The sequence below is a fragment of the Parambassis ranga genome, chromosome 17 (genome assembly GCF_900634625.1).
Source record: "Parambassis ranga chromosome 17, fParRan2.1, whole genome shotgun sequence".
In the NCBI taxonomy this organism is placed as follows: Eukaryota; Metazoa; Chordata; class Actinopteri; family Ambassidae; genus Parambassis; species Parambassis ranga.
Window position 1 is genome coordinate 16,798,502 of NC_041037.1, and position 27,069 is coordinate 16,825,570.

Consider the following 27,069-nt stretch of genomic DNA (forward strand, 5'->3'; position numbering starts at 1 on the left):
AAATAGTTATAAGTTTAAATAGTAATAATTACAGATTTGAGGACAGATTTTATTATTATACAAAATATACAGTATAACCAATTGTCAGAGCAAGCAGAGTAAGCCGTAGTTAAACAAAATAAGCTACCAAAAAAACCATATGAATTCAGTCTCATGTGATGCATGACAGTAGAAAACAGCTGAAGTACATATTTCCCATTCTGTGATATCAATGATATTACATTATATTTACGCTCAAATCAAGATTAAACAAATACGACATAAGATCACAGTAGTACCCAAGAAATTTGTTGTAATCTAAATCTATGACAAGCTTACCTCATGCATCTGCAGCAGTGCCAAGGAGAGACTGAAGAGCAGAGTTCTAACTCTCAGTATAAATGAGATGGATACTATCTTGATCCTTCCTTGGCACCAAATGCTGACCTTGATCTTACAAAGCCCCGTCCTTCAAAGGTTTTTGATATCTGCAGAGAGATTATAAGACAACAAATAAAGAGCATGTGGCTGTTCTTTGTCATCCTTATTTTAGCCCTAACAAAATTATCTTTGTTTATCTTCCTGCTGACCCTTTAAGACTGGACAAACTGTTGTGAATCCCCTTTGTGTTGCAGGCTTCTGTGTGTCAGCCACTTAACACGTAGGACTGTGATGTTTAGAAATGCTGTAGGATAATTTGGCAGGCAATAGCATACTTAGGTGACACCATTTGTTCTTTCCATCAAAGAACAAGTGACTGTACCTTAGAGGAGTCATGTAGCATGAACGGGATGAAAGACGGGAACAGCGAACAAAACATATCAAGATTTCCACAGGGAGACAGCTGAGAATGAGAGTAAGTCCAACAATGTAAAAGCAAATTTTGATCTAGTCTTACAAGGTCTACAGTCACATCGCACCAATTTACTCCAAGAGCTCTTGATAAGGTCATTCTTATTTTGCCATAGGAACCCAAATTTATATATTATATTGTTGCATAAGGGACACCATCAAATACTTAAATCCTATAATAAATCAAACCTTAAAAAAACAAGATGTAGCCTAGATTTAAGATATTTCGACAGACTGCCTTTTCAGTGCCATGCACCTGTTACCCTTTATCCATCATGACATCAGAGACTGCAGTTCAGCTATATCACTGTCCTCAAAGGCAGCCCCTCAGCGAGAAAAAATCCAGACAAGAATTTCACAGGTTTATCTTTGTCCTCAAGGCCAAAGGAAAGGGAACAATGCTATGGCGACACTATGAGACAAAGGGTGTAGACCTAGCAGGGCAGAACAGTGGGGAGTCAAAATTTAAAGTCCCTGACCCTAGCTCTCCCTCAGCAACAGCTGCAACACTTTATTGTCTCTAGAGATTTCTACACACCCCTTCACATGACTGACCTTTGCTGAACTTTATCTTTCAATTAGGAATCTTAACAAGAGCAACAAGTTCAGATCTGTTCTGAAAGCACACTGTTTGAGCAACAAATCAGTCTTAATAAGTCATTAAACTGGCTTATTGATTTTTTTTTTGAGACGCTGGATCAAGTGGTGCTAATAAGAGTAAACCTAACCTACACCTACAAAAACAAATGATTCAAACCGATCTGATATGATTTATATGAATAAAATAATAGTCACTTGATATTAAGCCTGTCCCTGAACCCCACCTCTTACCCTCCCCTTTCTTTGTACCATGTATTGTCCTAGCCTTGTTTGTCACAAGGTGAAAGCAACAAATAGCAGCAGTTCATCCTGCCCAATTAGGAGAAGCTTTTTAATGTGCACCCTTTCTCCAAAAAATCATCCCATATTTGGTGGATAAACAACCTTTATTAGTGGAGCGAGGGCTGCTGTCAGCATCTGGCTCATCACTTCTCTTGATTAAAGGTTGAAAGTCAAAGGTAGGTAAAGCATTTGTATATGTGGTATGGGATAGACATTTGACGCAACTTAATATTTACGACCAACATAACATGTTATTGTCTGGGGAAAACAAATGGTGATGGCAATGACACTAAAATGGAATGATCTTTTGCTATGTCATCTGGTTTGAAGAGCAAGACCCTGACTGACTCTGGTCTTCTTTTAGAATCCAACCCATCCAAGGTAAAACCCCTTGGACCAAAAGCTTTAATGTATGTTTGTTGTGTTGTAGGATTGTAATAAATTCATACATGATTAGGACATCATTGAAGACTTTTTGGAACTTCTACAGCAAGGGTGTTGCATTGACTTCATGGAAAATTCTTTAAGGCAAACTGAATTGTTAGATGATACATTTAGCAGTAAGAAGTAATGTATTTTCTGTTATAAAAGATATCTTTGACAAAGTCATTTATGTTTTTTGACAATATGGTCATCATTAAAGACTTAACATGTCATAATTATGACAGGTTGAACAATGGGGGATGCTGCAATGAAAGAATTTGGGGCTGCAGCTTCTTTTCTGAGAAAGTCAGACAAGGAGCGTCTAGAAGCCCAAACTCGACCGTTCGACATGAAAAAAGAGTGCTTTGTTCCTGACCCTGAGGTTGAATATGTGAAAGCAACCATAAGTAGTCGCGATGGAGACAAAGTCACTGCTGAAACTGAATTTGGAAAGGTAAGTGTGATATTTCAGTTTAAATCAAATGTGAGCTAATGGAAATCTTGACAGTTGTGCACTTCTCTCTGCAGACCGTCACAGTGAAGGAGTGTGATGTACACCCTCAGAACCCGCCAAAGTTTGATAAAATTGAAGACATGGCGATGTTCACCTTCCTCCATGAGCCGGCTGTGCTGTTTAACCTCAAAGAGCGTTATGCAGCATGGATGATTTACGTATGTTACTTGATTTGTAAATTTTTCTGCTCTGAAATTATATTCTAACATTGAAATCAAATATTTGTTGTCTCTCTCGACATGTCAGACCTACTCTGGACTGTTCTGTGTGACTGTCAACCCCTACAAGTGGCTGCCAGTCTACAACCAGGAGGTGGTTGTTGCCTATAGAGGAAAGAAGAGGAGTGAAGCTCCTCCTCATATCTTCTCTATTTCTGACAATGCCTACCAGTACATGCTGTCAGGTATAAATCTCCTTTACCCTTCATCATCCAAACCTTCTGTGTGATGTCATGCCATTCTTTCACTGATATTATGATCATCTCTTGCTAACAGACAGAGAAAATCAGTCTATCCTGATCACGTAAGTTACGCTGATAACAAAAAGTTACAAGTCATAAACCCTGAACTCAAACGTTCTGTCCTCTGCTCAGTGGAGAATCCGGAGCTGGAAAGACTGTCAACACCAAGCGTGTCATTCAGTACTTTGCCAGTATTGCTGCTGTCCCAAGTGGGAAGAAAGATCCAGCAGCTGAAAAGAAGGTTTGGATTACATCTGCATTACTATTTGTCATATGTTTTGTTGTCATAGCCTCTCTAATATTGTCAGTCTACCTAAAACTGTGTTTATATAACATAATCAGGGCACCCTGGAGGATCAAATCATCCAGGCTAACCCTGCCCTGGAGGCCTTTGGTAATGCCAAGACCATCAGGAATGACAACTCATCCAGATTTGTAAGTGTCTATAGGAGTGCAAAATCCTAATTCTAAGATGATCAACAGAAATAAAATGAGTGGCCCTCTAACTCTAGGGTAAATTCATCCGCATTCATTTTGACAACAGAGGAAAACTGGCCTCTGCTGATATTGAAACATGTAAGTAATAATGTTTTGTTAACAATGTTGAAGCAAGACTTTCCAATCAATATATCTTCTTACAGCACAACAATTGATTTCCTTAAACAGATCTTCTGGAAAAATCTCGTGTGACCTTCCAGCTGAAAGCTGAGCGAGATTATCACATTTTCTACCAGATCTTGTCTCAGGCAAAGCCTGAACTCCTAGGTATATTCACTGACAAAGACAATATTCCTACATTTACATGATATGATATATTTATAACTTTCATCTTATCTCTCCACTTAGAAATGCTTCTCATCACCAACAACCCATATGATTATGCCTTCATCTCTCAAGGAGAGACAACAGTGGCCTCTATCAATGATTCTGAAGAGCTTATGGCCACTGATGTGAGCAGAATCCGAAATCACTATAGATAAACATCAGCCAGTCACAAATTATGGAAATACCTATTTTTTTTAATTTCATTTAGGAAGCCTTTGATGTGCTGGGCTTCACTCAAGAAGAGAAGAACAGTATCTACAAGTTGACTGGTGCCATCATGCACTATGGTAACATGAAGTTTAAACAGAAGCAGAGAGAAGAGCAGGCTGAGGCTGATGGCACTGAGGGTAAGAGATGATTGTTGAACAACAGCAGAGGAAGTCAAGTACAAATAAATATTGGGGACCTTGGCACTTTCTGATCACCTCCATTAATACCTCCATTTCTCCTCAGATGCTGACAAAGTAGCTTATCTGATGGGCCTGAACTCTGCTGACCTCATCAAAGGTCTCTGTCACCCAAGAGTCAAAGTAGGGAACGAGTGGGTCACCAAGGGACAAAATGTTGCCCAGGTAAGAGAAGAGAAAATTTTACTTTTATTCCAAAAAACACAAATGCACAAAAAAGATACATAAAAATGTGTTTAAATGCATTTCCTTCCAAGGTGTATTATGCTGTTGGTGCGCTGTCTAAGTCAGTGTATGAAAAGATGTTCCTGTGGATGGTAATGAGAATCAACCAGTCCCTGGACACCAAGCAGCCTCGCCAGTACTTCATTGGTGTGCTGGACATTGCTGGCTTTGAGATCTTTGATGTAAGAGATCTAATTAAAATACATTAAAACAGAATTCTTTCAGAATAAGAGGGCTGGGCAGATATACTGATACATTTCACTTCTTCACAGTTCAACACCTTTGAGCAGCTCTGCATCAACTTCACCAATGAGAAACTGCAACAGTTTTTCAACCACCACATGTTTGTGCTGGAGCAGGAAGAGTACAAGAAAGAGGGCATTGAATGGACTTTCATTGATTTTGGCATGGACCTGCAGGCCTGCATTGATCTCATTGAAAAGGTGAGAAACTTAAATTGATAGCCGGGCCAAATAAAATGAATAAAACATTATTTTCCTAAGATCTCTCATATTTCTTTCCCTCAGCCCATGGGTATCATGTCCATCCTTGAAGAGGAGTGCATGTTTCCCAAAGCCAGTGATGCCACCTTTAAAGCTAAGCTTTATGACAACCACCTGGGAAAGTCCGCAAACTTCCAGAAGCCCAGAGTTGTCAAAGGAAAAGCAGAGGCCCATTTCTCCCTGGTTCACTATGCTGGAACTGTTGATTATAATATCAACAACTGGCTGGTGAAGAACAAGGATCCTCTAAACGAGACCGTCGTGGCACTGTACCAGAAGTCTAACCTCAAACTGCTTGCTAATCTCTTTGCAAATTATGCTGGAGCTGATTCAGGTTTGGCTTTAAAGGGGGCATACCATCATAGTTCAAGTAAATGTATATTCAAAATTGTGTATGACTTTTTTTATGTTCTTGTTTAGTTCAGGAATCTGGTGGGAAAGGTGGAAAAGAAAAAAAGAAGAAAGGTTCATCCTTCCAAACTGTATCAGCTTTACACAGGGTAAGATCAATATAGCTTACTAAGTTATTAAGTGATATATTAGCCTATGGAAATCTTTGTGTCATATTAAATGTTCCAATGGAACTTAGAAATCATGTGTGTCATCTGGTGTATTTTCAGGAGAACCTGAACAAGCTGATGACCAACTTAAGGTCCACTCACCCTCACTTTGTACGTTGCATCATCCCCAATGAGACCAAGACTCCTGGGGCCATGGAGAACCCTCTGGTGATGCACCAGCTGCGCTGTAACGGTGTGCTGGAAGGCATCAGGATTTGCAGAAAGGGCTTCCCCAACAGGATCCTTTATGGAGATTTCAAGCAGAGGTGTCAGACATCTGTTAAATATGTTTGCAAAATTTATGATACACATTTTTTAGTTTCAAACTTCTCACATAATATTTGCTTGAAGTCAAAGATACCTCTTGATTTAGTTTGTTGGGTGGTTGTATAATAGTTTTACATTTTATGTCATAACAGATGTGAAATTACTTTCAAACTTTCATTACAGATACCGCATTTTAAATCCAAGTGCAATACCAGAAGGTCAGTTCATCGATAACAAGAAAGCTTCAGAGAAACTTTTGGGCTCTTTGGATATAGACCACAACCAGTACAAACTAGGGCATACCAAGGTAAGTGTTGATTACATAAATTGTGGCAGATCCCATATAAACTATATGAATTTGTGGATAGGTTAAAAAGGAGCAATGCAGGATGATGTGTGTTTATTTTTTCAATTGACCACATGTCTATATATAACAGCAAATGTGATTTTGCATTAGGTTTGCAAACTCTTTACATACTAATTTGTAATAGAGTTGATAGAAACAAAACACATAGAATCAAAAAATACTACCACTAATTTTATCTAAATGATCAGGTATTCTTCAAAGCTGGGTTGCTGGGTCTGCTGGAGGAGATGCGAGATGACCGTTTGGCTCTAATCATCACCAGGATCCAGGCCAGATCTCGAGGTGTTCTAGCAAGAATTGAATTCCAGAAAATTGTAGAACGCAGGTACTCTCTCATTTGATACCAAAGTACTAAAACATGCTACATCTTTCAATGAACAAAGAAAAAAGATGATGAAATTCTTGTTTATAGAGACGCACTTCTGGTGATCCAGTGGAACATCCGTTCCTTTATGGGGGTCAAGAATTGGCCTTGGATGAAGATGTACTTCAAGATAAAACCTCTGCTGAAGTCAGCAGAAACTGAAAAAGAAATGGCCAACATGAAGGAAGAGTTTACCAAACTCAAAGAGGCTTATGCAAAATCTGAAGCCCGTAGAAAAGAACTAGAGGAGAAAATGGTCACTCTTCTCCAAGAGAAGAATGACCTGCAGCTCCAAGTGCAAGCTGTATGTTTCTTATTTAATTACATTCAACATATACAGTATATTTGCACTGAGCATGTCTCCATATATGTATGTGCTTTTTATGTTCAATGACAGGAACAAGATAATCTCTGTGATGCTGAGGAAAGATGTGAGGGGCTGATCAAGAGCAAGATTCAGCTGGAGGCCAAAATCAAAGAGCTTACAGAAAGACTGGAGGATGAAGAGGAGATGAATGCTGAACTGACTGCTAAGAAGAGGAAGCTGGAGGATGAGTGCTCTGAGCTGAAGAAGGACATTGATGACTTAGAGTTAACTCTGGCTAAAGTGGAGAAAGAGAAGCATGCCACTGAGAACAAGGTATGACAAACACTTATTACTGTTGCATGAACTCTGTTCAAACTTCAAATTGACACATTCTGTTCTGGTCATAGGTAAAGAACCTGACTGAGGAGATGGCTGCTTTGGATGAAATCATTGCCAAGTTGACCAAGGAAAAGAAAGCCTTACAGGAAGCTCATCAGCAAACACTGGATGACCTGCAGAGTGAAGAAGACAAAGTCAACACTCTAACCAAGGCCAAGGCTAAGCTGGAACAGCAAGTGGATGATGTAAGACCGAAGATATAAGTAGACTTTGAGTAAAGAATTGCGAACCCTAATGAGTTATTTATTGCTGCTCACAGCTTGAAGGGTCACTGGAGCAAGAAAAGAAAGTACGAATGGACCTTGAGAGAGCAAAGAGGAAGCTTGAAGGAGACCTTAAGTTAGCTCAAGAAAGTATCATGGACCTAGAAAATGACAAGCAGCAACTCGAAGAGAGGCTGAAAAAGTAATATGACAAGTGCCTTTTTACCAGTACAAATATATTTTAAACTAGCAGATTGATTAATGCTCTTTATCCACAGGAAAGATTTTGAAATCAGTCAACTGAATGGAAAGATAGAAGATGAACAGGCAATGAGCGCCCAGCTCCAGAAGAAACTGAAGGAGCTGCAGGTAATCTTACATAAGATGAAGAGGAACAATAACTTGTGTGGGGATGCGATATTCAGCTACCTTTGATTTTGGTCTAGGCCCGCATTGAGGAGCTGGAAGAAGAGCTTGAAGCAGAGAGAGCTGCGCGAGCCAAGGTGGAGAAGCAGAGAGCAGACCTGTCCAGAGAACTGGAGGAGATCAGTGAGAGGCTGGAGGAGGCTGGAGGAGCAACAGCTGCCCAGATTGAGATGAACAAGAAGAGGGAGGCTGAGTTCCAGAAACTCCGCAGAGACCTTGAAGAGGCCACTCTGCAGCATGAAGCCACTGCTGCCACACTCAGGAAGAAACAAGCTGACAGTGTTGCTGACCTGGGAGAGCAGATAGACAATCTGCAGAGAGTCAAGCAGAAACTGGAGAAGGAGAAGAGTGAGCTCAGACTGGAGCTGGATGATGTGGTCTCCAACATGGAGCAGATTGTTAAGTCCAAGGTAACTTTTTCTACTGACAGGTTGATGAACATTTTACCTAATTATGGCAGTGTATATGTCATGCTATTCATGTGTGTCCAGAACAACTTGGAGAAAATGTGCAGATCTCTGGAAGACCAGATGAATGAATATAAAACAAAGTCAGAAGAGGGACAGCGTACCATCAATGACTTCACCATGCAGAAAGCAAAGCTTCAAACTGAGAATGGTATGCTTTTGACTTATTTCAGCATCATATTCCATTCATGGAAAAGTAAAAAATAAACTAATCTTTTAAATCTAAATAAATTAGGTGAACTTGCAAGGCAGCTTGAGGAGAAGAACTCCCTGGTATCTCAACTCACCAGAGGAAAACAGTCCTACACTCAACAAATTGAAGACCTTAAAAGACAACTAGAGGAAGAAGTCAAGGTAACAAATGTGCTTCCTCCAGCATTCTGTACATTTGAAGTAAACCATAGTGTATTTGACCCCTTCCAGTGGTTTGTTTTGGGTTGGAACATAGCAATCATCTTTGGGTGCAGATCAAAACACCTAATTTGAGATGATTGTGAGAAGATTCCATACTATTTCCGGAGGAGTTTGAGGTGGGAACATGAACCAACTTCAAATTAATCTGATGCCCTACTAAATACTAGAAGATTCAACTAAACAGATTCTGGAAACATTAGGATATGTCCTAGAATTAGAGCAACATGAAAACTGTTTCCTTTGAAAGGTGTACAACCACTAAGCCACAAAAAAACATTCTTGCTCTGACTACTGATAAGCCTGGCAAGAAGTGTATGCAAACCTATGTAATTTTCTGTTAGGCCAAGAATGCATTAGCCCATGCAGTGCAGTCTGCTCGTCATGACTGTGACCTGCTCAGAGAGCAGTATGAGGAGGAGCAGGAGGCCAAGGGTGAACTGCAGCGCAGCATGTCCAAGGCCAACTCTGAGGTAGCTCAGTGGAGAACTAAGTACGAAACTGATGCTATCCAGAGGACTGAGGAACTGGAAGAGGCAAAGTGGGTAAAAAACATTTTTAACTGAAACATTTCAGAAACATTTGAATACATATCTTTCTTAATCCAGGAAGAAGCTGGCTCAGCGTCTGCAGGAGGCTGAGGAGGCTGTTGAAGCAGTGAATGCTAAATGTTCCTCTCTGGAGAAGACCAAACACAGACTGCAGAATGAGATTGAAGATCTCATGGTGGATGTAGAGAGGTCAAATGCTGCCGCTGCTGCTCTAGACAAGAAGCAAAGAAACTTTGATAAGGTAGAATGTGAAAAAATAAACAGCACCTTTTCTCTTTAAGATGAAGAATTAGAGTAAAATATTCTTAACCATACACATTTCAGGTCTTGGCAGAATGGAAGCAGAAATATGAGGAGTCTCAGACTGAGCTGGAGAGTGCTCAGAAAGAAGCTAGGTCTCTGAGCACTGAGCTCTTCAAACTGAAAAACTCCTATGAGGAATCGCTTGAACATCTGGAGACCATGAAGAGAGAGAATAAGAATCTGCAAGGTAAGGGTAACAACAATGTACACCACAACTGCAGCATCTGGAGGAATTACTAATAAAATTTTAATAAAAATGTCACATTTTTCTTCTCAGAGGAAATTTCTGACCTCACTGAACAAATTGGTGAGAGCGGAAAGAATATTCATGAACTCGAGAAGATTCGAAAACAGTTGGAACAAGAGAAGTCTGAGATACAGACAGCTCTGGAGGAAGCAGAGGTAAGAAAGTAATCCACAAAAGGTGACTGAACCTGAACACTGGTAGTAGTTGTACAGTATTTTAATGTTAATGTTTTAATTTATGACAGGCCTCTCTGGAGCATGAGGAAGGGAAGATTCTCCGTGTCCAGCTTGAGTTCAACCAAGTTAAGGCAGACATTGAGCGCAAGCTTGCAGAGAAAGATGAAGAGATGGAGCAAGCAAAGAGAAACCAACAGCGAATTGTGGACACTCTTCAGAGCTCTCTTGAGGCTGAGACTCGTAGCAGGAATGAGGCCCTCCGCTTGAAGAAGAAGATGGAAGGAGACCTCAATGAGATGGAGATCCAGCTCAACCAGGCCAACAGACTGGCAGCTGAGGCCCAGAAACAGCTCAAGTCTGTCCATGCCCATCTGAAGGTCTGAAGGATCTGCAAAAATAATTATTTTTATGTTCGTTATGCTATAATACACACATTTGAATAAAGTCTTTTGGGTTTTCATTTTCAAGGATGCGCAACTTCAACTTGATGAGTCTCTGAGAGCCAATGATGATTTGAAGGAAAACATTGCTATTGTTGAGAGACGCAACAACCTGCTTCAGGCTGAACTGGAGGAGCTGAGGGCTGCTGTGGAGCAAACTGAGAGAAGCCGCAAACTTGCTGAGCAAGAGCTGCTGGATGTTAGTGAGAGGGTGCAGCTACTGCACTCACAGGTAAGAGATGTTCATCTAAATGCCATGTCAGAAGTTGCTTGTTTCAACAGAGGAAATATGATACTATTTACATAAAAAACAGAACACCAGCCTGATAAACCAGAAGAAGAAGCTGGAGGCCGATACATCCCAGCTTCAAACTGAAGTAGAGGATGCAGTGCAGGAATGCAGAAATGCTGAAGAGAAGGCCAAGAAGGCCATTACTGATGCTGCCATGATGGCAGAGGAGCTGAAGAAGGAGCAGGACACCAGCGCCCACCTGGAGCGTATGAAGAAGAACATGGAGCAAACCATCAAGGACCTGCAGCACCGTCTGGATGAAGCTGAACAGATCGCCATGAAGGGAGGCAAGAAGCAGGTGCAGAAGCTCGAGGCCAGGGTGAGCATAAGTTGTCTCTTTGACTCATGCAACCTGTTAAAAAATGAAAAGCAGTATCTGCTCTATGTGAAATAGAGAGATGCTGGCTGAATTTTCTCTTTGAATCCTGCAGGTCCGGGAACTTGAAAATGAAGTGGAAAATGAACAGAGAAAGGCCAGCGATGCTGTAAAGGGAGTGAGAAAGTATGAAAGACGTATCAAGGAGCTCACTTACCAGGTAATGATTAATCAATTAATCTCTATACTTATATATATATATATATATATATATATATATATATATATATATATATATATATATATATATATATATAAAATTTTAGACAAAATCTGTGTACCCTATTTTGTTGTTGTACTATCCAGACTGAAGAAGACCGTAAAAATTTGGCACGTCTCCAAGATCTGGTGGACAAGCTGCAGCTGAAGGTCAAATCCTACAAAAAGTCAGCAGAGGAAGCTGTAAGTACTGTTAATTAATACAGCCCATATCTGACCACTAAAAATTAGTTTCATCTCAGCAAACAATGTGGTGTTTCTGTCATTTAGGAGGAACAGGCAAACAATAATCTTACCAAGTTCCGCAAGATTCAGCATGAGCTTGATGAAGCTGAGGAGAGAGCTGACATTGCTGAGTCTCAGGTCAACAAGCTGCGTGTCAAGAGCCGCGATGTGGGGTCAAAGGTTTGTATGTTTATTCTTTTTTTAAAATGTGGTAGTCATAAATATGAGAACCCTGGTAGCAGCCATGTTGACAGAAAGCCAAGACAAAAATAATCAAAATCATCTTGTGAGACTTGTAATCTGTAAACCATTAAAACTGAAGCCTCAATGTCAGTCTTACAGCATCAAAAACATAAAGAAAAAGGAATCAGTGTCTCACTGTAAAAGTAAATCTGCTGTTATTACAGTGTTTGGAACAGGGGCAGTGAAAGTGAAGTGAAAAACAATACTTACTACTCTCTTTTGTTTTTTTAGAAAGGACTTGATGAAGAATGATGTCCTGTCAACACTGACATAAGAAAATGAGACACCTTTTGCTTCAGTCATGGTGCCTCCCTAAGCATGTTTTGTTCAGTAGAATAAAGTTAATGTGCATCTAAAAAAATCCTGTGGACTTTTTATTGACAGCTAGTGATTTATAACAAATTGAATATTTAAAAAAAATAAATCAAATAAAGTTTCATTTGTGTAATAAACACAACTAAAATTGTTATATTAGTACAATATAACACAACTATACAATTTAATAACATTATTTTAAATGTAAAATTTTCTCTATATGTTAAAAAAGGAAAAGTTCAGTTTCACCTCCTGCTGCTGCTATGAACCAATTTTCTTTCCCACCTCTTCAATCTGGTGTTGCAAAAAGTAAACATAACATAACCAGTAGAGGGTGCTCAGACATCCTTGTTTAAGAGGGCAGCTACTATATGTACTATATTTATCTGTGCACACTCACATATGTGATTAAGGCTTACACTCTTTTCATTGATATTCAAGTAATGCAGCTTTTGAGCATTAATACACTATTAAAAAAAACAGGGAAAATTCTGTTAAGGAGTGTTTTAAAAGGCTTTGGCTGGTCTAAGCCTTTGCTGAAAAAAAATCACAGCAAAGTCTGCGTGATATGGCAACTCAAAGTACACATTCAAAACCAACGACATGATACCATCAACCACACATCTCCAAAGACCTGTTAACAGAATTTGCTCATTGTACACCTGCACTGCCAAGCAATATGCACCTCATATATAAAAGTGTTTCTTGAGGATAATTCTCTACTGGATTTGGCAGGATATAGTGTACATATTCACAGGCATATGCTGTTATTAGTGGTAGCTATTAGCAATGAATGCTGATAATTCTTTCAACAGAAAATATATATTAAAACAGATATAGTTAAAACTACTGACCTTCGTATCAGCAGCAGAGGACAGTCTTTCTCTGGAAACAAGCATCCTCTTTTGAAAGCCAGGCAAGGCAGGGCCACAGAAAAGAAGAGTGCTTTGCAAAGGTGCCTAACAACACATAATCAGGACTATTCAAAGATAGTGTACTAGAAGAGAAAGAGAAACGATACACACAATTAAAATAGGTAATAAAAGCAACAGTTGAAGTTGAAAAATGTCAAAAAGGAAAACAGTACCTTTCCATTATTTCATCATGTTCTGGTCATTGTCTTGTCTGCATGAGCAGAGGTCCATAGTCTGCATGAGTGAGGAGAAGACAAGGGGACACGTTCTGTAAGCCTGTACCAGAACTCAACACCCCTTAGAGTTGACCTTTCACAACAACGGCGTACAAATACTGCCAATAGCTTTGCTGGCTCCAGTTTCTAACTTAAGTGAGGCAAGGTGCCTCTCACCTTCCTTTGTGTGCTCATGTGATTGTAAAAGTCAAAGACACAAGGACTGTGGACAGCTGGGAATGAGACCATTAATGGAAGGATGAGTGCTCTCCTAGAGCCTGGAATAGACAGAGGGATAAGTAAAGTAAATGGAAATTCTAGTGCAAAGACAAGCGGGGGCAAACCTAATGAATTGAAATTTCCAGTTGAATTACTGGAGAAAATATTTTATGGGATTCACATAATATGGCTTACACTAAGTTTATGTTTACATCTTGTGACAGGCCAAGAACATTGTGTTACTTTGTTTAAAAATCTCCTGTTTTGCATTCTTTTTGTGTTGTTTGTCTCATTCTTCTTGCCCTGTCTCATGACTGCAGTCTCATATTTATATTTTTTTAAAATGGTAACTTTATATGACAAAGAAAAACATGTTCTGCCAAGCTGCGTCACAAGCTGTCCCCAAGCTATCCTCTGAACCACCAAGCCCCCCAAAGGCAGCCTGCAGGAATTTCACAAGTTATCTTTGTACTCAAGGATAAAGAGAAGAAAACAATGCCATGTCAACAGGAGCTTGCCAAGGGCACTCTCTGCATAACAGAGGTGTATAGGTCACATCAATATGAATTTGTTTTAGTGCAACACTCTGCAAGACTAAATACAGTACGTAAACATTATGCCATCTAAAAGTACAATAATTTGAAGTGCAATCACTGTGGTTGTTATGATTTTTCAGGCTTTCAGACACATCCACCAACCTTTGTGTGAGACACAGTGCTGTTACACATATAGGAATGAGATGGGATCGTCAGCAAAACCTACTAAACTTTTGTCGCCCTGATGGGTATTTAGTGGTGCTGTGATGGTGAAAAACATAACAAATTGTATAAAGAAACTGCGCACACCAACCACCACACATAAAATGAACGAGAGATTCAGGCAGATCAAGTGCTTAGTGTATAGTTCCTCTTGTTAAGCAATATTTGCTATATGCTGGGATGTAGTTGGAAAATCAAACAATGCATAGTGAGTAGGGTTACACTAAGGGTATAAACCTAATTGTGAACGGTGGTGAGTGATAATAAAGTGACTTCACAGCTGTGACCTTGGCCTTGTCTTGATTGTCTTTAGACAACAGCTGCAGCTCCCTCTTAAAATGTATTTCACACCCCGTCACTTGACAGACTATTGTTGAATAGAAATAGTATATAATAAGATACTACAGTACCCTAAAACATGCCTACTTTATTTATTTGGTAATGCTGCTCAGGACCATAAGTTGTAACTTTTGTACTTTATATACTTTATTGATGCCCCCACAGTGTGCAGTATAATCACAAACAGAGAATCTTTGAATAACTTAAGTAGATGACTGATAACATCAAGTAAGTTTTTAAAAAAATGACTTTAAATTGTTAATTATGTTCTAAAATGACTTTGTATAGTTTACAGGGACAGATGACGGTCGCCTGTCCCTGCTTCCCCACCTCCTGCCTTTCCCTTTTTTTAACTCGTGTCCAGTCTGGCCTATTAGTCTGTTGTTCACAAGGTGACAGCAACAAATAGCTCCACAGGCTCTACCCAATTTGGAGAATGAGTTTTGTGATGGACAACCTGGATGCCATTTCTATGATATTCATCCCCATATTTGGTTGACTTACAACCTTTATTAAAGGGAAGGCTGTCCAGTGTCAGCTACTGGACCCATCTTTTCACTGGACTGAGCTGACGGTCAAAGGTAAGAAAATGAAGGGTGCCACTAATGTAAGGTGTCCTATGCCCCGTTGACTGAAAATTTAAAGTATTGAATACGTTTTATTACTGAACTATATATAGTTTGTAAGAGGTTTGTCATGTTTTATGAGAAAACTGTTACTGTTTATTTGTCACACTTGATTGTCCAAAATAAATAATGGTGTATGACCTTTGGTATCCTTCTTTCTAATTACTATAAAAAGCACTTATCCTGATTTCCTGTGGAGTGAAAACCCCTCAGGTAACATTCCTAGCTATATTTTTTGAAAGTGTTTTACACAGTTTTACAGTGCAAATAAATTAATAAAAATGTTAAATAATTGATAAGTTATTAATGCATGTGTATATGTGCTGTGCATTTATTCTGATCCTGCCATTGTGGTTTTACCAAAACAATGTTTTTTCTCATATACTACTTGAAAACTTGACACGCTTGAGCGTTGAAAGCACTGAAAGAGGTTTAATGCAAACCCTGTATATTCTTCTACATTCATAATAATTGGGTCATACATGGGTGCAGAGCTACTTACACGCTGTACATTTTGTATGAAAGGCTAAAACATGGGTGACGCCGCCATGGCAGAGTTTGGGGCTGCAGCTTCTTTTCTGAGAAAGTCAGACAAGGAGCGTCTAGAAGCCCAAACTCGACCGTTCGACATGAAAAAAGAGTGCTTTGTTCCTGACGCTGAGGTTGAATATGTGAAAGCAACCATAAGTAGTCGTGATGGAGACAAAGTCACTGCTGAAACTGAATTTGGAAAGGTAAGTGTGATATTTCAGTTTAAATCAAATGTGAGCTAATGGAAATCCTGACAGCTGTGCACTTCTCTCTGCAGACCGTCACAGTGAAGGAGTGTGATGTACACCCTCAGAACCCGCCAAAGTTTGATAAAATTGAAGACATGGCGATGTTCACCTTCCTCCATGAGCCGGCTGTGTTGTTTAACCTCAAAGAGCGTTATGCAGCATGGATGATTTACGTATGTTACTTGATTTGTACATTTTTCTGCTCTGAAATTATATTCTAACATTGAAACCAAATATTTGTTGTCTCTCTCGACATGTCAGACCTACTCTGGACTGTTCTGTGTGACTGTCAACCCCTACAAGTGGCTGCCAGTCTACAACCAGGAGGTGGTTGTTGCCTATAGAGGAAAGAAGAGGAGTGAAGCTCCTCCTCATATATTCTCTATTTCTGACAATGCCTACCAGTACATGCTGTCAGGTACATAAATCGCCTTTACACTTTATCATCCAAAACTTCAGTGTGACGTCATGCCATTCTTTCACTGATATTATGATCATCTCTTGCTAACAGACAGAGAAAATCAGTCTATCCTGATCACGTAAGTCACGCTGATAACAAAACTATTGTCAGAAGCTACAAGTCATAAACCCTGAACTCAAACTTTCTGTCCTCTGCTCAGTGGAGAATCCGGAGCTGGAAAGACTGTCAACACCAAGCGTGTCATTCAGTACTTTGCCAGTATTGCTGCTGTCCCAAGCAGTGGAAAAAAAGATCCAGCAGCTGAAAAGAAGGTTTGGATTACATCTGTATTACTTAATGTCAAACAACAAAAAAATAATGTTGGGCAGCTTCTCCACTACTGTCAATAAGCCTAAGTGTAATATTTACTTGAAAAAATCAGGGCACTCTGGAGGATCAAATCATCCAGGCTAACCCTGCTTTGGAAGCCTTTGGTAATGCCAAGACCATCAGGAATGACAACTCATCCAGATTTGTAGGTATCCACAGAACGACATTTACAAACATAGCCGACTGAATAATATATTTTAAGAATATTTAATGGAAGCTCATTTTGCTCTCAGGGTAAATTCATCAGAATTCATTTTGACAACAGAGGAAAACTGGCCTCTGCTGACATTGAGACTTGTAAGTAAAGCTCATTTAAATATTTGAATAATTCATTCTGTATTAGTTCACCTAGCATATGTGTTGTTGAAGGACATTAGTATGACTCAAGAATTACGTGCATATACAGCTATACAGATACTTTACAATGAAAAGACAAAAATAGTTCACATTTGGAACACAGTAGGCTGTAAATACTTCAGCAAAACTTTTGTTGAGTTAAGAACATTTTGTTTTAGAAAACTATTTTATTCTCAAATCAGTTTTTACACATCAATATATAGTTGTATGTCAAATTTGAGTAAACACCGATAGTGTTTTTTCTGCACAGGAACAGTATGGAATAACACATACAGCACCTTATTCCTTAAACAGATCTTCTGGAAAAATCTCGTGTGACCTTCCAGCTGAAAGCTGAGCGAGATTATCACATTTTCTACCAGATCTTGTCTCAAGTAAAGCCTGAACTCCTAGGTATATTTTCATTGACAGAGACAATATTCCTACATTTACATGATATGACATATGTATAACTTTCGTGTTATCTCTCCTTATAGAAATGCTTCTCATCACCAACAACCCATATGATTATGCCTTCATCTCTCAAGGAGAGACAACAGTGGCCTCCATCAATGATTCTGAAGAGCTTATGGCCACTGATGTGAGCAGAATCCGAAATCACTATAAATAAACATCAGCCAGTCACAAAGTAGGGAAATACCTGATTAATTTATTTATTTATTTGACTTAGGAAGCCTTTGATGTGCTGGGCTTCACTCAAGAAGAGAAGAACAGTATCTACAAGCTGACTGGTGCCATCATGCACTATGGTAACATGAAGTTTAAACAGAAGCAGAGAGAAGAGCAGGCTGAGGCTGATGGCACTGAGGGTAAGTAAGCTTTGTTATCTGAGAACAACTTTATCTGCATTGAGTGTCTCTGTTTCAGTAACTGTGTCACTGTGTAACAAGTGTGTCAAAGCACACTAAGGAGAAAGAAAAATAAGCTTTCGACAAAATAGAATGGGCAGAAGAATTAACTTTTTTGAGTACTGCATGGATATGTATAGATAATGTATTTTTTTAACTTTCTCAGATGCTGACAAAGTAGCTTATCTTATGGGCCTGAACTCTGCTGACCTCATCAAAGGTCTCTGCCACCCAAGAGTCAAAGTAGGGAATGAGTGGGTCACCAAGGGACAGAATGTTGCCCAGGTAAAAGCCTTAAGACCCTAAAACCCTGCCAAGTAGTTTGGTATAATAAAAATTTTAGGGTAAGTTTTAAATCATTATTTTTTTTTTTTATTATTTTTTTAATTGTATTCATTTTTAGGTGTATTATGCTATTGGTGCACTGTCTAAGTCAGTGTATGAAAAGATGTTCCTGTGGATGGTGGTGAGAATCAACCAGTCCCTGGACACCAAGCAGCCTCGCCAGTACTTCATTGGTGTGCTGGACATTGCTGGCTTTGAGATCTTTGATGTGAGTTTTGAAGGAGCCAAAAAAAATCCAGTAGAATCAGATCCACAATTGCCCTATTAATATGATCTCATGGTCCCTGCTATTTACACTATTACAGTTCAACACCTTTGAGCAGCTCTGCATCAACTTCACCAATGAGAAACTGCAACAGTTTTTCAACCACCATATGTTTGTGCTGGAGCAGGAAGAGTACAAGAAAGAGGGCATTGAATGGACTTTCATTGATTTCGGTATGGACCTGCAGGCCTGCATTGACCTAATTGAAAAGGTAAAGTATATTTTTTTTGGAAACTACTATGCATTCCTTTTGCTTGGCTTGCCAAATACTTCTTCATTGTACATTCCTTAGCCCATGGGAATCATGTCCATCCTTGAAGAGGAGTGCATGTTTCCCAAAGCCAGTGATGCCACCTTTAAAGCTAAGCTTTATGACAACCACCTGGGAAAGTCCAACAACTTTCAGAAGCCCAGAGTTGTCAAAGGAAAACCAGAAGCCCATTTCTCCCTGGTTCACTATGCTGGAACTGTTGATTATAATATCAACAACTGGCTGGTGAAGAACAAGGATCCTCTAAATGAGACTGTTGTGGCACTGTACCAGAAGTCTAACCTCAAGCTTTTAGCCTTGCTTTTTGCTGGGTATGCTGGAGCTGATTCAGGTATGTTGACCATGTTGCAAAAATATATGTTACAAATGATCAAGTCTTGATACAAACAGCCTATTATATTCAGATAAACCTCCCTAATCTTCACAAAATGTCATTTTTCTTTAGCTCAGGAATCTGGTGGGAAAGGTGGCAAAGAAAAAAAGAAGAAAGGTTCATCCTTCCAAACTGTATCAGCTTTGCATAGGGTAAGATATCTCACTTTTCAATTTCATCTCCAAAGAGGAGTTACAGGTTTAAGCTAAAATAGAACTAGGGTTATCACACACACTAGACGGTAGGGTCTAGAGATAAAAAGAGTACAGGTGAAATAAGTAAACAAGTACTACATAATTTCTTATATATGTTTTTTACATGGCAAAAACTTGCAGAGAAAAATGTACGAGTGAAAAAAGTTAAAGAAGTACTACGTTATTTCTTATACATTTTTACATGGAATAAAAACTTGCAGGAGAACCTGAACAAGCTCATGACCAACTTGAGGTCAACTCACCCTCACTTTGTACGCTGCATCATCCCCAATGAGACCAAGACTCCTGGGGCCATGGAGAACCCTCTGGTGATGCACCAGCTGCGCTGTAACGGTGTGCTGGAAGGCATCAGGATCTGCAGAAAGGGCTTCCCCAACAGGATCCTTTATGGAGATTTCAAGCAGAGGTATGTGTAAGACCAACAAAACATTTAAGATTGTAAATATAAACAAATCATTGTCCTGATTGTCTTAAAAGATACCGCATTTTGAACCCTAATGCCATTCCTGAGGGACAGTTCATTGACAACAAGAAGGCAGCTGAGAAACTGTTGGGCTCCTTGGATATAGATCACACCCAATACAAACTGGGACACACCAAGGTCAGTATTTTGTTTCAAAAAGATATGCACTTTGCAAATCAAAACCCACATTCTTATCAAATCTCTCCCTGTATCAAGGTGTTCTTTAAAGCTGGACTGTTGGGTCAGCTAGAAGAGATGCGAGATGACAGATTAGCACTAATCATCACTGGCATCCAAGCACGGTCACGTGGCCTTTTGGCAAGGATTGAATTCCAGAAGATTGTTGAGCGCAGGTAACTGCGTAGAATACAATCAAACTCTGATAGCTAAGTTAGTTTTAGTCCTAGAACTTAATGCCATGGCATATTTTCCTTGAGGAACCTAACAATCTGTGCAGCATCAGAAAGTTAGTTCTTCAGACTATCGTTTTGGATAGGAACACTACCACAAAATGTTTTCTCAATCTTGAGTATCCAAATGACTCAAATAACAACCAGGAGGGTAGTATGCATATGTACTGTATGAAAATGTATACTAAGTCCTACATACACAAATATATTTAAAATATCATTCAAGTAAATACTGCAAGGGTATCATTGACAGTGTAACTCAAATTGGATTTTATTTAAAAAGGAATTCTTGAAATCAGGTGAAAAAAAAAATTGTACCTACAATAGAACATTATAAACTGATTCATCATCTGATGTTCACAGAGATGCACTTCTGGTGATCCAGTGGAACATCCGTGCCTTCATGGGGGTCAAGAATTGGCCCTGGATGAAGATGTTCTTCAAGATAAAACCTCTGCTGAAGTCAGCAGAAACTGAAAAGGAAATGGCCAACATGAAGGAAGAATTCCTGAAACTCAAAGAGGCTTATGCAAAATCTGAAGCTCGTAGAAAAGAACTAGAGGAGAAAATGGTCACTCTTCTCCAAGAGAAGAATGACCTGCAGCTTCAAGTGCAAGCTGTATGTTTCTTACATAATTACATTAATGTCAACATTTACAGTGTATTTGCACTGAGCATGTCTGCATATATGTATGTGCTTTTGATGTTCAATGACAGGAACAAGATAATCTCTGTGATGCTGAGGAAAGATGTGAGGGGCTGATCAAGAGCAAGATTCAGCTGGAGGCCAAAATCAAAGAGCAAACAGAAAGACTGGAGGATGAAGAGGAGATGAATGCTGAACTGACTGCTAAGAAGAGGAAGCTGGAGGATGAGTGCTCTGAGCTGAAGAAGGACATTGATGACTTAGAGTTAACTCTGGCTAAAGTGGAGAAAGAGAAGCATGCCACTGAGAACAAGGTATGACAAACACTTATTACTGTTGTATGAACTCTGTTCAAACTTCAAATTGATGATTGAAATTTTGTTCTGGTCATAGGTAAAGAACCTGACTGAGGAGATGGCTGCTTTGGAGGAAATCATTGCCAAGTTGACCAAGGAAAAGAAAGCCTTACAGGAAGCTCATCAGCAAACACTGGATGACCTGCAGAGTGAAGAAGACAAAGTCAACACTCTGACCAAGGCCAAGGCTAAGCTGGAACAGCAAGTGGATGATGTAAGGCTTTGAAGAAATAGGTAGACTTTACGTAAAGAATTATGAACCCTAATCAGTTGTTTATTGCTGCTCACAGCTTGAAGGGTCACTGGAGCAAGAAAAGAAAGTACGAATGGACCTTGAGAGAGCAAAGAGGAAGCTAGAAGGAGACCTTAAGTTAGCTCAAGAAAGTATCATGGACCTGGAAAATGACAAGCAGCAACTCGAAGAGAGGCTGAAAAAGTAATATGACAAGTGCCTTTTTACTTTTACTTTTACTTTTTACCAGTACAAATATATTTTAAACTAGCAGCTTGTATGATTAATGCTCTTTATCCACAGGAAAGATTTTGAAATCAGTCAACTGAATGGAAAGATAGAAGATGAACAGGCAATGAGCGCCCAACTCCAGAAGAAACTGAAGGAGCTGCAGGTAATCTTACATAAGATGAAGAGGAACACAAACTTGTGTGGGGATGTGATATACAGCTAACTTTGATTTTGGTCTAGGCCCGCATTGAGGAGCTGGAAGAAGAGCTTGAAGCAGAGAGAGCTGCGCAAGCCAAGGTGGAGAAGCAGAGAGCAGACCTGTCCAGAGAGCTGGAGGAGATCAGTGAGAGGCTGGAGGAGGCTGGAGGAGCCACAGCTGCCCAGATTGAGATGAACAAGAAGAGGGAGGCTGAGTTCCAGAAACTCCGCAGAGACCTTGAAGAGGCCACTCTGCAGCATGAAGCCACTGCTGCCACACTCAGGAAGAAACAAGCTGACAGTGTTGCTGACCTGGGAGAGCAGATAGACAATCTGCAGAGAGTCAAGCAGAAACTGGAGAAGGAGAAGAGTGAGCTCAGACTGGAGCTGGATGATGTGGTCTCCAACATGGAGCAGATTGTTAAGTCCAAGGTATCTTTTTCTGCTGACAGGTGATGAACATTTTACCTAATTATGGCAGTGTATATGTCATGCTATTCATGTGGTTTCCAGAACAACTTGGAGAAAATGTGCAGATCTCTGGAAGACCAGATGAATGAATATAAAACAAAGTCAGAAGAGGGACAGCGTACTATCAATGACTTCACCATGCAGAAAGCAAAGCTTCAAACTGAGAATGGTATGCCTTTCACTTATTTCAGCATCATATTCCATTCATGAAAAAGTAAAAAAATAAACTAAACTTTTAAATCTAAATAAATTAGGTGAACTTGCAAGGCAGCTTGAAGAGAAGGACTCCCTGGTATCTCAACTCACCAGAGGAAAACAGTCCTACACTCAACAAATTGAAGACCTTAAAAGACAACTAGAGGAAGAAGTCAAGGTAACAAATGTGCTTCCTCCAGCATTCTGTACAATTCTCAACCCTAGCGTATTTGACCCCTCTCAGTGGTTTTTTTGGGGTTGGAACATAGCAACAATCTCTGGGTGCAGACCAAAACACCTAATGTTTTTTTATTTATTTAAACAGTTTTACAAAAGGGAAAATTATGCCATACACATAAACAAAACATACAGAAAGAAAAATGGGGGGGGGGTAAAGAACAGAAAAGAAAAAACATTTAAACTGAAAAACAAATAAACAAGCAAAAACAAATACAGAGCTGGGTGTACATGTGTATTTGTATGACAACAAAGTATACAACCAAGGTGGGTGGCACATTAAGGCTTGACTGATTTGATGTATGGCTCTATTGGCATGCAGACCTCTCAGCTGTCTAACAAGTAAATTCTGAAGTTTGTCCCCAAATTCAAAATGTTTTTGTCTTAACTTCATCAGCTGATCACCCATTTGGTCAGATAAGATACTGTTATATTCATACTTCAGCCTAAGAATGTTTTGCAAACTGGAGGAGCCAGAAGTGCCGGAGGTTGTTTTATAGATGATTTCTAATTCTGTTAGCTCATTCTCAACAAAAAACACCTAATTTGAGGTAATTGTGGGAAGATCCGATACCATTTCTGGTAGTGTCTGGAGTGTGTTTGAGGTGGAAACTTGTACCAACTTCAAATTAATCTGATGACCTACTGAATACTAGAAGATTCAACTAAACAGACTCAGGAAACATTAGGACATTGTCCTAGAAATAGAGCAACATGGAAACTGGATGTTTCTTTTGGAAGGTGTACAACCACCAAGCTGGAAAAACAAACCTATGTTATTTTCCGTTAGGCCAAGAATGCATTAGCCCATGCAGTGCAGTCTGCTCGTCATGACTGTGACCTGCTCAGAGAGCAGTATGAGGAGGAGCAGGAGGCCAAGGGTGAACTGCAGCGCAGCATGTCCAAGGCCAACTCTGAGGTAGCTCAGTGGAGAACTAAGTACGAAACTGATGCTATCCAGAGGACTGAGGAACTGGAAGAGGCAAAGTGGGTAAAAAACATTTTTAACTGAAACATTTCAGAAAAATTTGAATACATATCTTTCTTAATCTAGGAAGAAGCTGGCTCAGCGTCTGCAGGAGGCTGAGGAGGCTGTTGAAGCAGTGAATGCTAAATGTTCCTCTCTGGAGAAGACCAAACACAGACTGCAGAATGAGATTGAAGATCTCATGGTGGATGTAGAGAGGTCAAATGCTGCCGCTGCTGCTCTAGACAAGAAGCAAAGAAACTTTGATAAGGTAGAATGTCAAAAAATAAACAGCACCTTTTCTCTTTAAGATGAAGAATTGGAGTAAAATACTCTTAACCATACACATTTCAGGTCTTGGCAGAATGGAAGCAGAAATATGAGGAGTCTCAGACTGAGCTGGAGAGTGCTCAGAAAGAAGCTAGGTCTCTGAGCACTGAGCTCTTCAAACTGAAAAACTCCTATGAGGAATCGCTTGAACATCTGGAGACCATGAAGAGAGAGAATAAGAATCTGCAAGGTAAGGGTAACAGCAATGTACACCACAACTGCAGCATCTGGAGGAATCACTAATGTTTAATAAAAATGTCACATTTTTCTTCTCAGAGGAAATTTCTGACCTCACTGAACAAATTGGTGAGAGTGGAAAGAATATTCATGAACTTGAGAAGATTCGAAAACAGTTGGAACAAGAGAAGTCTGAGATACAGACAGCTCTGGAGGAAGCAGAGGTAAGAAAGGAATCCTCAAAAGGTGACTGAACCTGAAAGGTTTTTCACTGGTAGTAGTTTTACAGTATTTTAATGTTAATGTTTTAATTTATGACAGGCCTCTCTGGAGCATGAGGAAGGGAAGATTCTCCGTGTCCAGCTTGAGTTCAATCAAGTTAAGGCAGACATCGAGCGCAAGCTTGCAGAGAAAGATGAAGAGATGGAGCAAGCAAAGAGAAACCAACAGCGGATTGTGGACACTCTTCAGAGCTCTCTTGAGGCTGAGACTCGCAGCAGGAATGAGGCCCTCCGCTTGAAGAAGAAGATGGAAGGAGACCTCAATGAGATGGAGATTCAGCTCAACCAGGCAAACAGACTGGCAGCTGAGGCCCAGAAACAGCTCAAGTCTGTTCATGCCCATCTGAAGGTCTGAAGGATCTGCAAAAATAATTATCTTATGCTTATTATGCTATAATACACACATTTAATTAAAGTCTTTTGGTTTATCATTTCCAAGGATGCGCAACTTCAACTGGACGACTCTATGAGAGCCAATGATGATTTGAAGGAAAACATTGCTATTGTTGAGAGACGCAACAACCTGCTTCAGGCTGAACTGGAGGAGCTGAGGGCTGCTGTGGAGCAAACTGAGAGAAGCCGCAAACTTGCTGAGCAAGAGCTGCTGGATGTTAGTGAGAGGGTGCAGCTACTGCACTCACAGGTAAGAGATGTTCATCTAAATGCCATGTCAGAAGTTGCTTGTTTCAACACAGAAAAACTGATACTATTTACATAAAAACACAGAACACCAGCCTGATAAACCAGAAGAAGAAGCTGGAGGCCGATACATCCCAGCTTCAAACTGAAGTAGAGGATGCAGTGCAGGAATGCAGAAATGCTGAAGAGAAGGCCAAGAAGGCCATTACTGATGCTGCCATGATGGCCGAGGAGCTGAAGAAGGAGCAGGACACCAGCGCCCACCTGGAGCGTATGAAGAAGAACATGGAGCAAACCATCAAGGACCTGCAGCACCGTCTGGATGAAGCTGAACAGATCGCCATGAAGGGAGGCAAGAAGCAGGTGCAGAAGCTCGAGGCCAGGGTGAGTACAAGTTGTCTCTTTGACTCATGCAACCTGTTAAAAGATGAAATGCAGTATCTGCTCTATGTGAAATAGAGAGATGCTGGCTGAATTTTCTCTTTGAATCCTGCAGGTCCGGGAACTTGAAAATGAAGTGGAAAATGAACAGAGAAAGGCCAGCGATGCTGTAAAGGGAGTGAGAAAGTATGAAAGACGTATCAAGGAGCTCAGTTACCAGGTAATGATTAATCAATTAATCTCTATATACTTAATATATATAAAATGTTAGACAAAATCTGTGTACCCTATTTTGTTGTTGTACTATCCAGACTGAGGAAGACCGTAAAAATTTGGCACGTCTCCAAGATCTGGTGGACAAGCTGCAGCTGAAGGTCAAATCCTACAAGAAGTCTGCAGAGGAAGCTGTAAGTACTGTTAATTAATACAGCCCATATCTGACCACTAAAAATTAGCTTCATCTCGGCAAACAATGTGGTGTTTCTGTCCTTTAGGAGGAACAGGCAAACAATAATCTTACCAAGTTCCACAAGATTCAGCATGAACTTGATGAAGCTGAGGAGAGAGCTGACATTGCTGAGTCTCAGGTCAACAAGCTGCGTGCCAAGAGCCGTGATGTGGGGTCAAAGGTTTGTATGTTTATTCTTTTTTTGTGGTAGTCATAAATATGAGAACCCTGGTAGCAGCCATGTTGACAGAAAGCCAAGACAAAAATAATCAAAATCATCTTGTGAGACTTTTTGTAATCTGTAAACCATTAAAACTGAAGCCTGACTGTCAGTCTTACAGCAACAAAAACATAAAGAAAAAGGACAGTGTCTCACTGTAAAAGTATACAGTATTTGAAACAGGGGCAGTTTCTCTGAAGTGAAAAACACTACTTACGATTTGCTTTTTTTTTTCAGAAAGGACTTGATGAAGAATGATGTCCTGTCAACACTGAAATGTCAACATACGAAAATGAGACACCATTTGCTTCAGTCATGGTGCCTCCCTAAGCATGTTTTGTTCAGTAGAATAAAGTTAATGTGCATCTAAAAAAATCCTGTTGACTTTTTATTGACAACTATGGATATATAATGAAGTGAACATTTAAAAAAAAAATAAAAAAACAGTTTCATTTGTGTAATAAACACAACTAAAATGTACCTTGGGGCCCTAATGGGTACCTTTTTTGTACAGTTTAAATGTATGCAACCTGGCCAGGAATTGTTTTGTAATTATTAAAAAAATCCAATGACCCCTATTATAGGAGATTCATTTGCATACCTACACTACATGTAGTGTCTAATTTGGGCCCATTGACTCCCATT

At 39.8% G+C, this 27,069-nt stretch overlaps 2 protein-coding genes and 1 long non-coding RNA gene across 4 annotated transcripts in view; 2 read left to right on the plus strand and 1 right to left on the minus strand.

Moving 5' to 3' along the window:
- Positions 1 to 27,069, minus strand: part of LOC114449360 (uncharacterized) — a 62,162-nt gene that overhangs the window by 1,530 nt on the left and 33,563 nt on the right. For both annotated transcript variants that reach the window (XR_003671986.1, XR_003671985.1), the window contains 5 exons: positions 19,785 to 19,925; positions 13,316 to 13,376; positions 13,083 to 13,225; positions 5,733 to 5,873; positions 319 to 467 (listed from right to left, as the gene is read on the minus strand). This is a non-coding gene — a long non-coding RNA (uncharacterized LOC114449360). The remainder of the gene's footprint in view (positions 1 to 318; positions 468 to 5,732; positions 5,874 to 13,082; positions 13,226 to 13,315; positions 13,377 to 19,784; positions 19,926 to 27,069) is intronic.
- LOC114449355 (myosin-7-like) lies at positions 1,723 to 12,262 on the plus strand. Its single transcript, XM_028426948.1, has 39 exons — positions 1,723 to 1,889; positions 2,044 to 2,094; positions 2,382 to 2,590; positions 2,665 to 2,808; positions 2,897 to 3,053; positions 3,145 to 3,172; positions 3,243 to 3,351; positions 3,453 to 3,545; positions 3,623 to 3,686; positions 3,777 to 3,875; positions 3,957 to 4,060; positions 4,144 to 4,282; positions 4,389 to 4,507; positions 4,600 to 4,749; positions 4,840 to 5,010; positions 5,095 to 5,404; positions 5,491 to 5,570; positions 5,691 to 5,896; positions 6,081 to 6,204; positions 6,453 to 6,589; positions 6,677 to 6,932; positions 7,026 to 7,268; positions 7,343 to 7,519; positions 7,594 to 7,739; positions 7,816 to 7,906; positions 7,984 to 8,373; positions 8,455 to 8,581; positions 8,666 to 8,784; positions 9,186 to 9,382; positions 9,450 to 9,633; positions 9,717 to 9,882; positions 9,973 to 10,097; positions 10,187 to 10,495; positions 10,587 to 10,790; positions 10,873 to 11,169; positions 11,282 to 11,386; positions 11,533 to 11,628; positions 11,716 to 11,850; positions 12,145 to 12,262. Exons 3-39 carry the CDS (start codon positions 2,390 to 2,392, stop codon positions 12,163 to 12,165), a joined length of 5,823 nt encoding a protein of 1,940 aa, XP_028282749.1. The 5' UTR covers positions 1,723 to 1,889; positions 2,044 to 2,094; positions 2,382 to 2,389; the 3' UTR covers positions 12,166 to 12,262.
- LOC114449351 (myosin-7-like) lies at positions 15,033 to 26,784 on the plus strand. The gene is made up of 39 exons (XM_028426944.1): positions 15,033 to 15,254; positions 15,475 to 15,512; positions 15,825 to 16,033; positions 16,108 to 16,251; positions 16,340 to 16,496; positions 16,590 to 16,617; positions 16,699 to 16,810; positions 16,921 to 17,013; positions 17,102 to 17,165; positions 17,520 to 17,618; positions 17,702 to 17,805; positions 17,896 to 18,034; positions 18,240 to 18,358; positions 18,477 to 18,626; positions 18,724 to 18,894; positions 18,976 to 19,285; positions 19,400 to 19,479; positions 19,743 to 19,948; positions 20,020 to 20,143; positions 20,222 to 20,358; positions 20,779 to 21,034; positions 21,133 to 21,375; positions 21,455 to 21,631; positions 21,708 to 21,853; positions 21,953 to 22,043; positions 22,121 to 22,510; positions 22,592 to 22,718; positions 22,804 to 22,922; positions 23,772 to 23,968; positions 24,036 to 24,219; positions 24,303 to 24,468; positions 24,555 to 24,679; positions 24,777 to 25,085; positions 25,176 to 25,379; positions 25,463 to 25,759; positions 25,872 to 25,976; positions 26,068 to 26,163; positions 26,251 to 26,385; positions 26,662 to 26,784. The coding sequence occupies exons 3-39, from the start codon at positions 15,833 to 15,835 to the stop codon at positions 26,680 to 26,682; spliced, it is 5,826 nt and encodes a 1,941-aa protein (XP_028282745.1). The 5' UTR covers positions 15,033 to 15,254; positions 15,475 to 15,512; positions 15,825 to 15,832; the 3' UTR covers positions 26,683 to 26,784.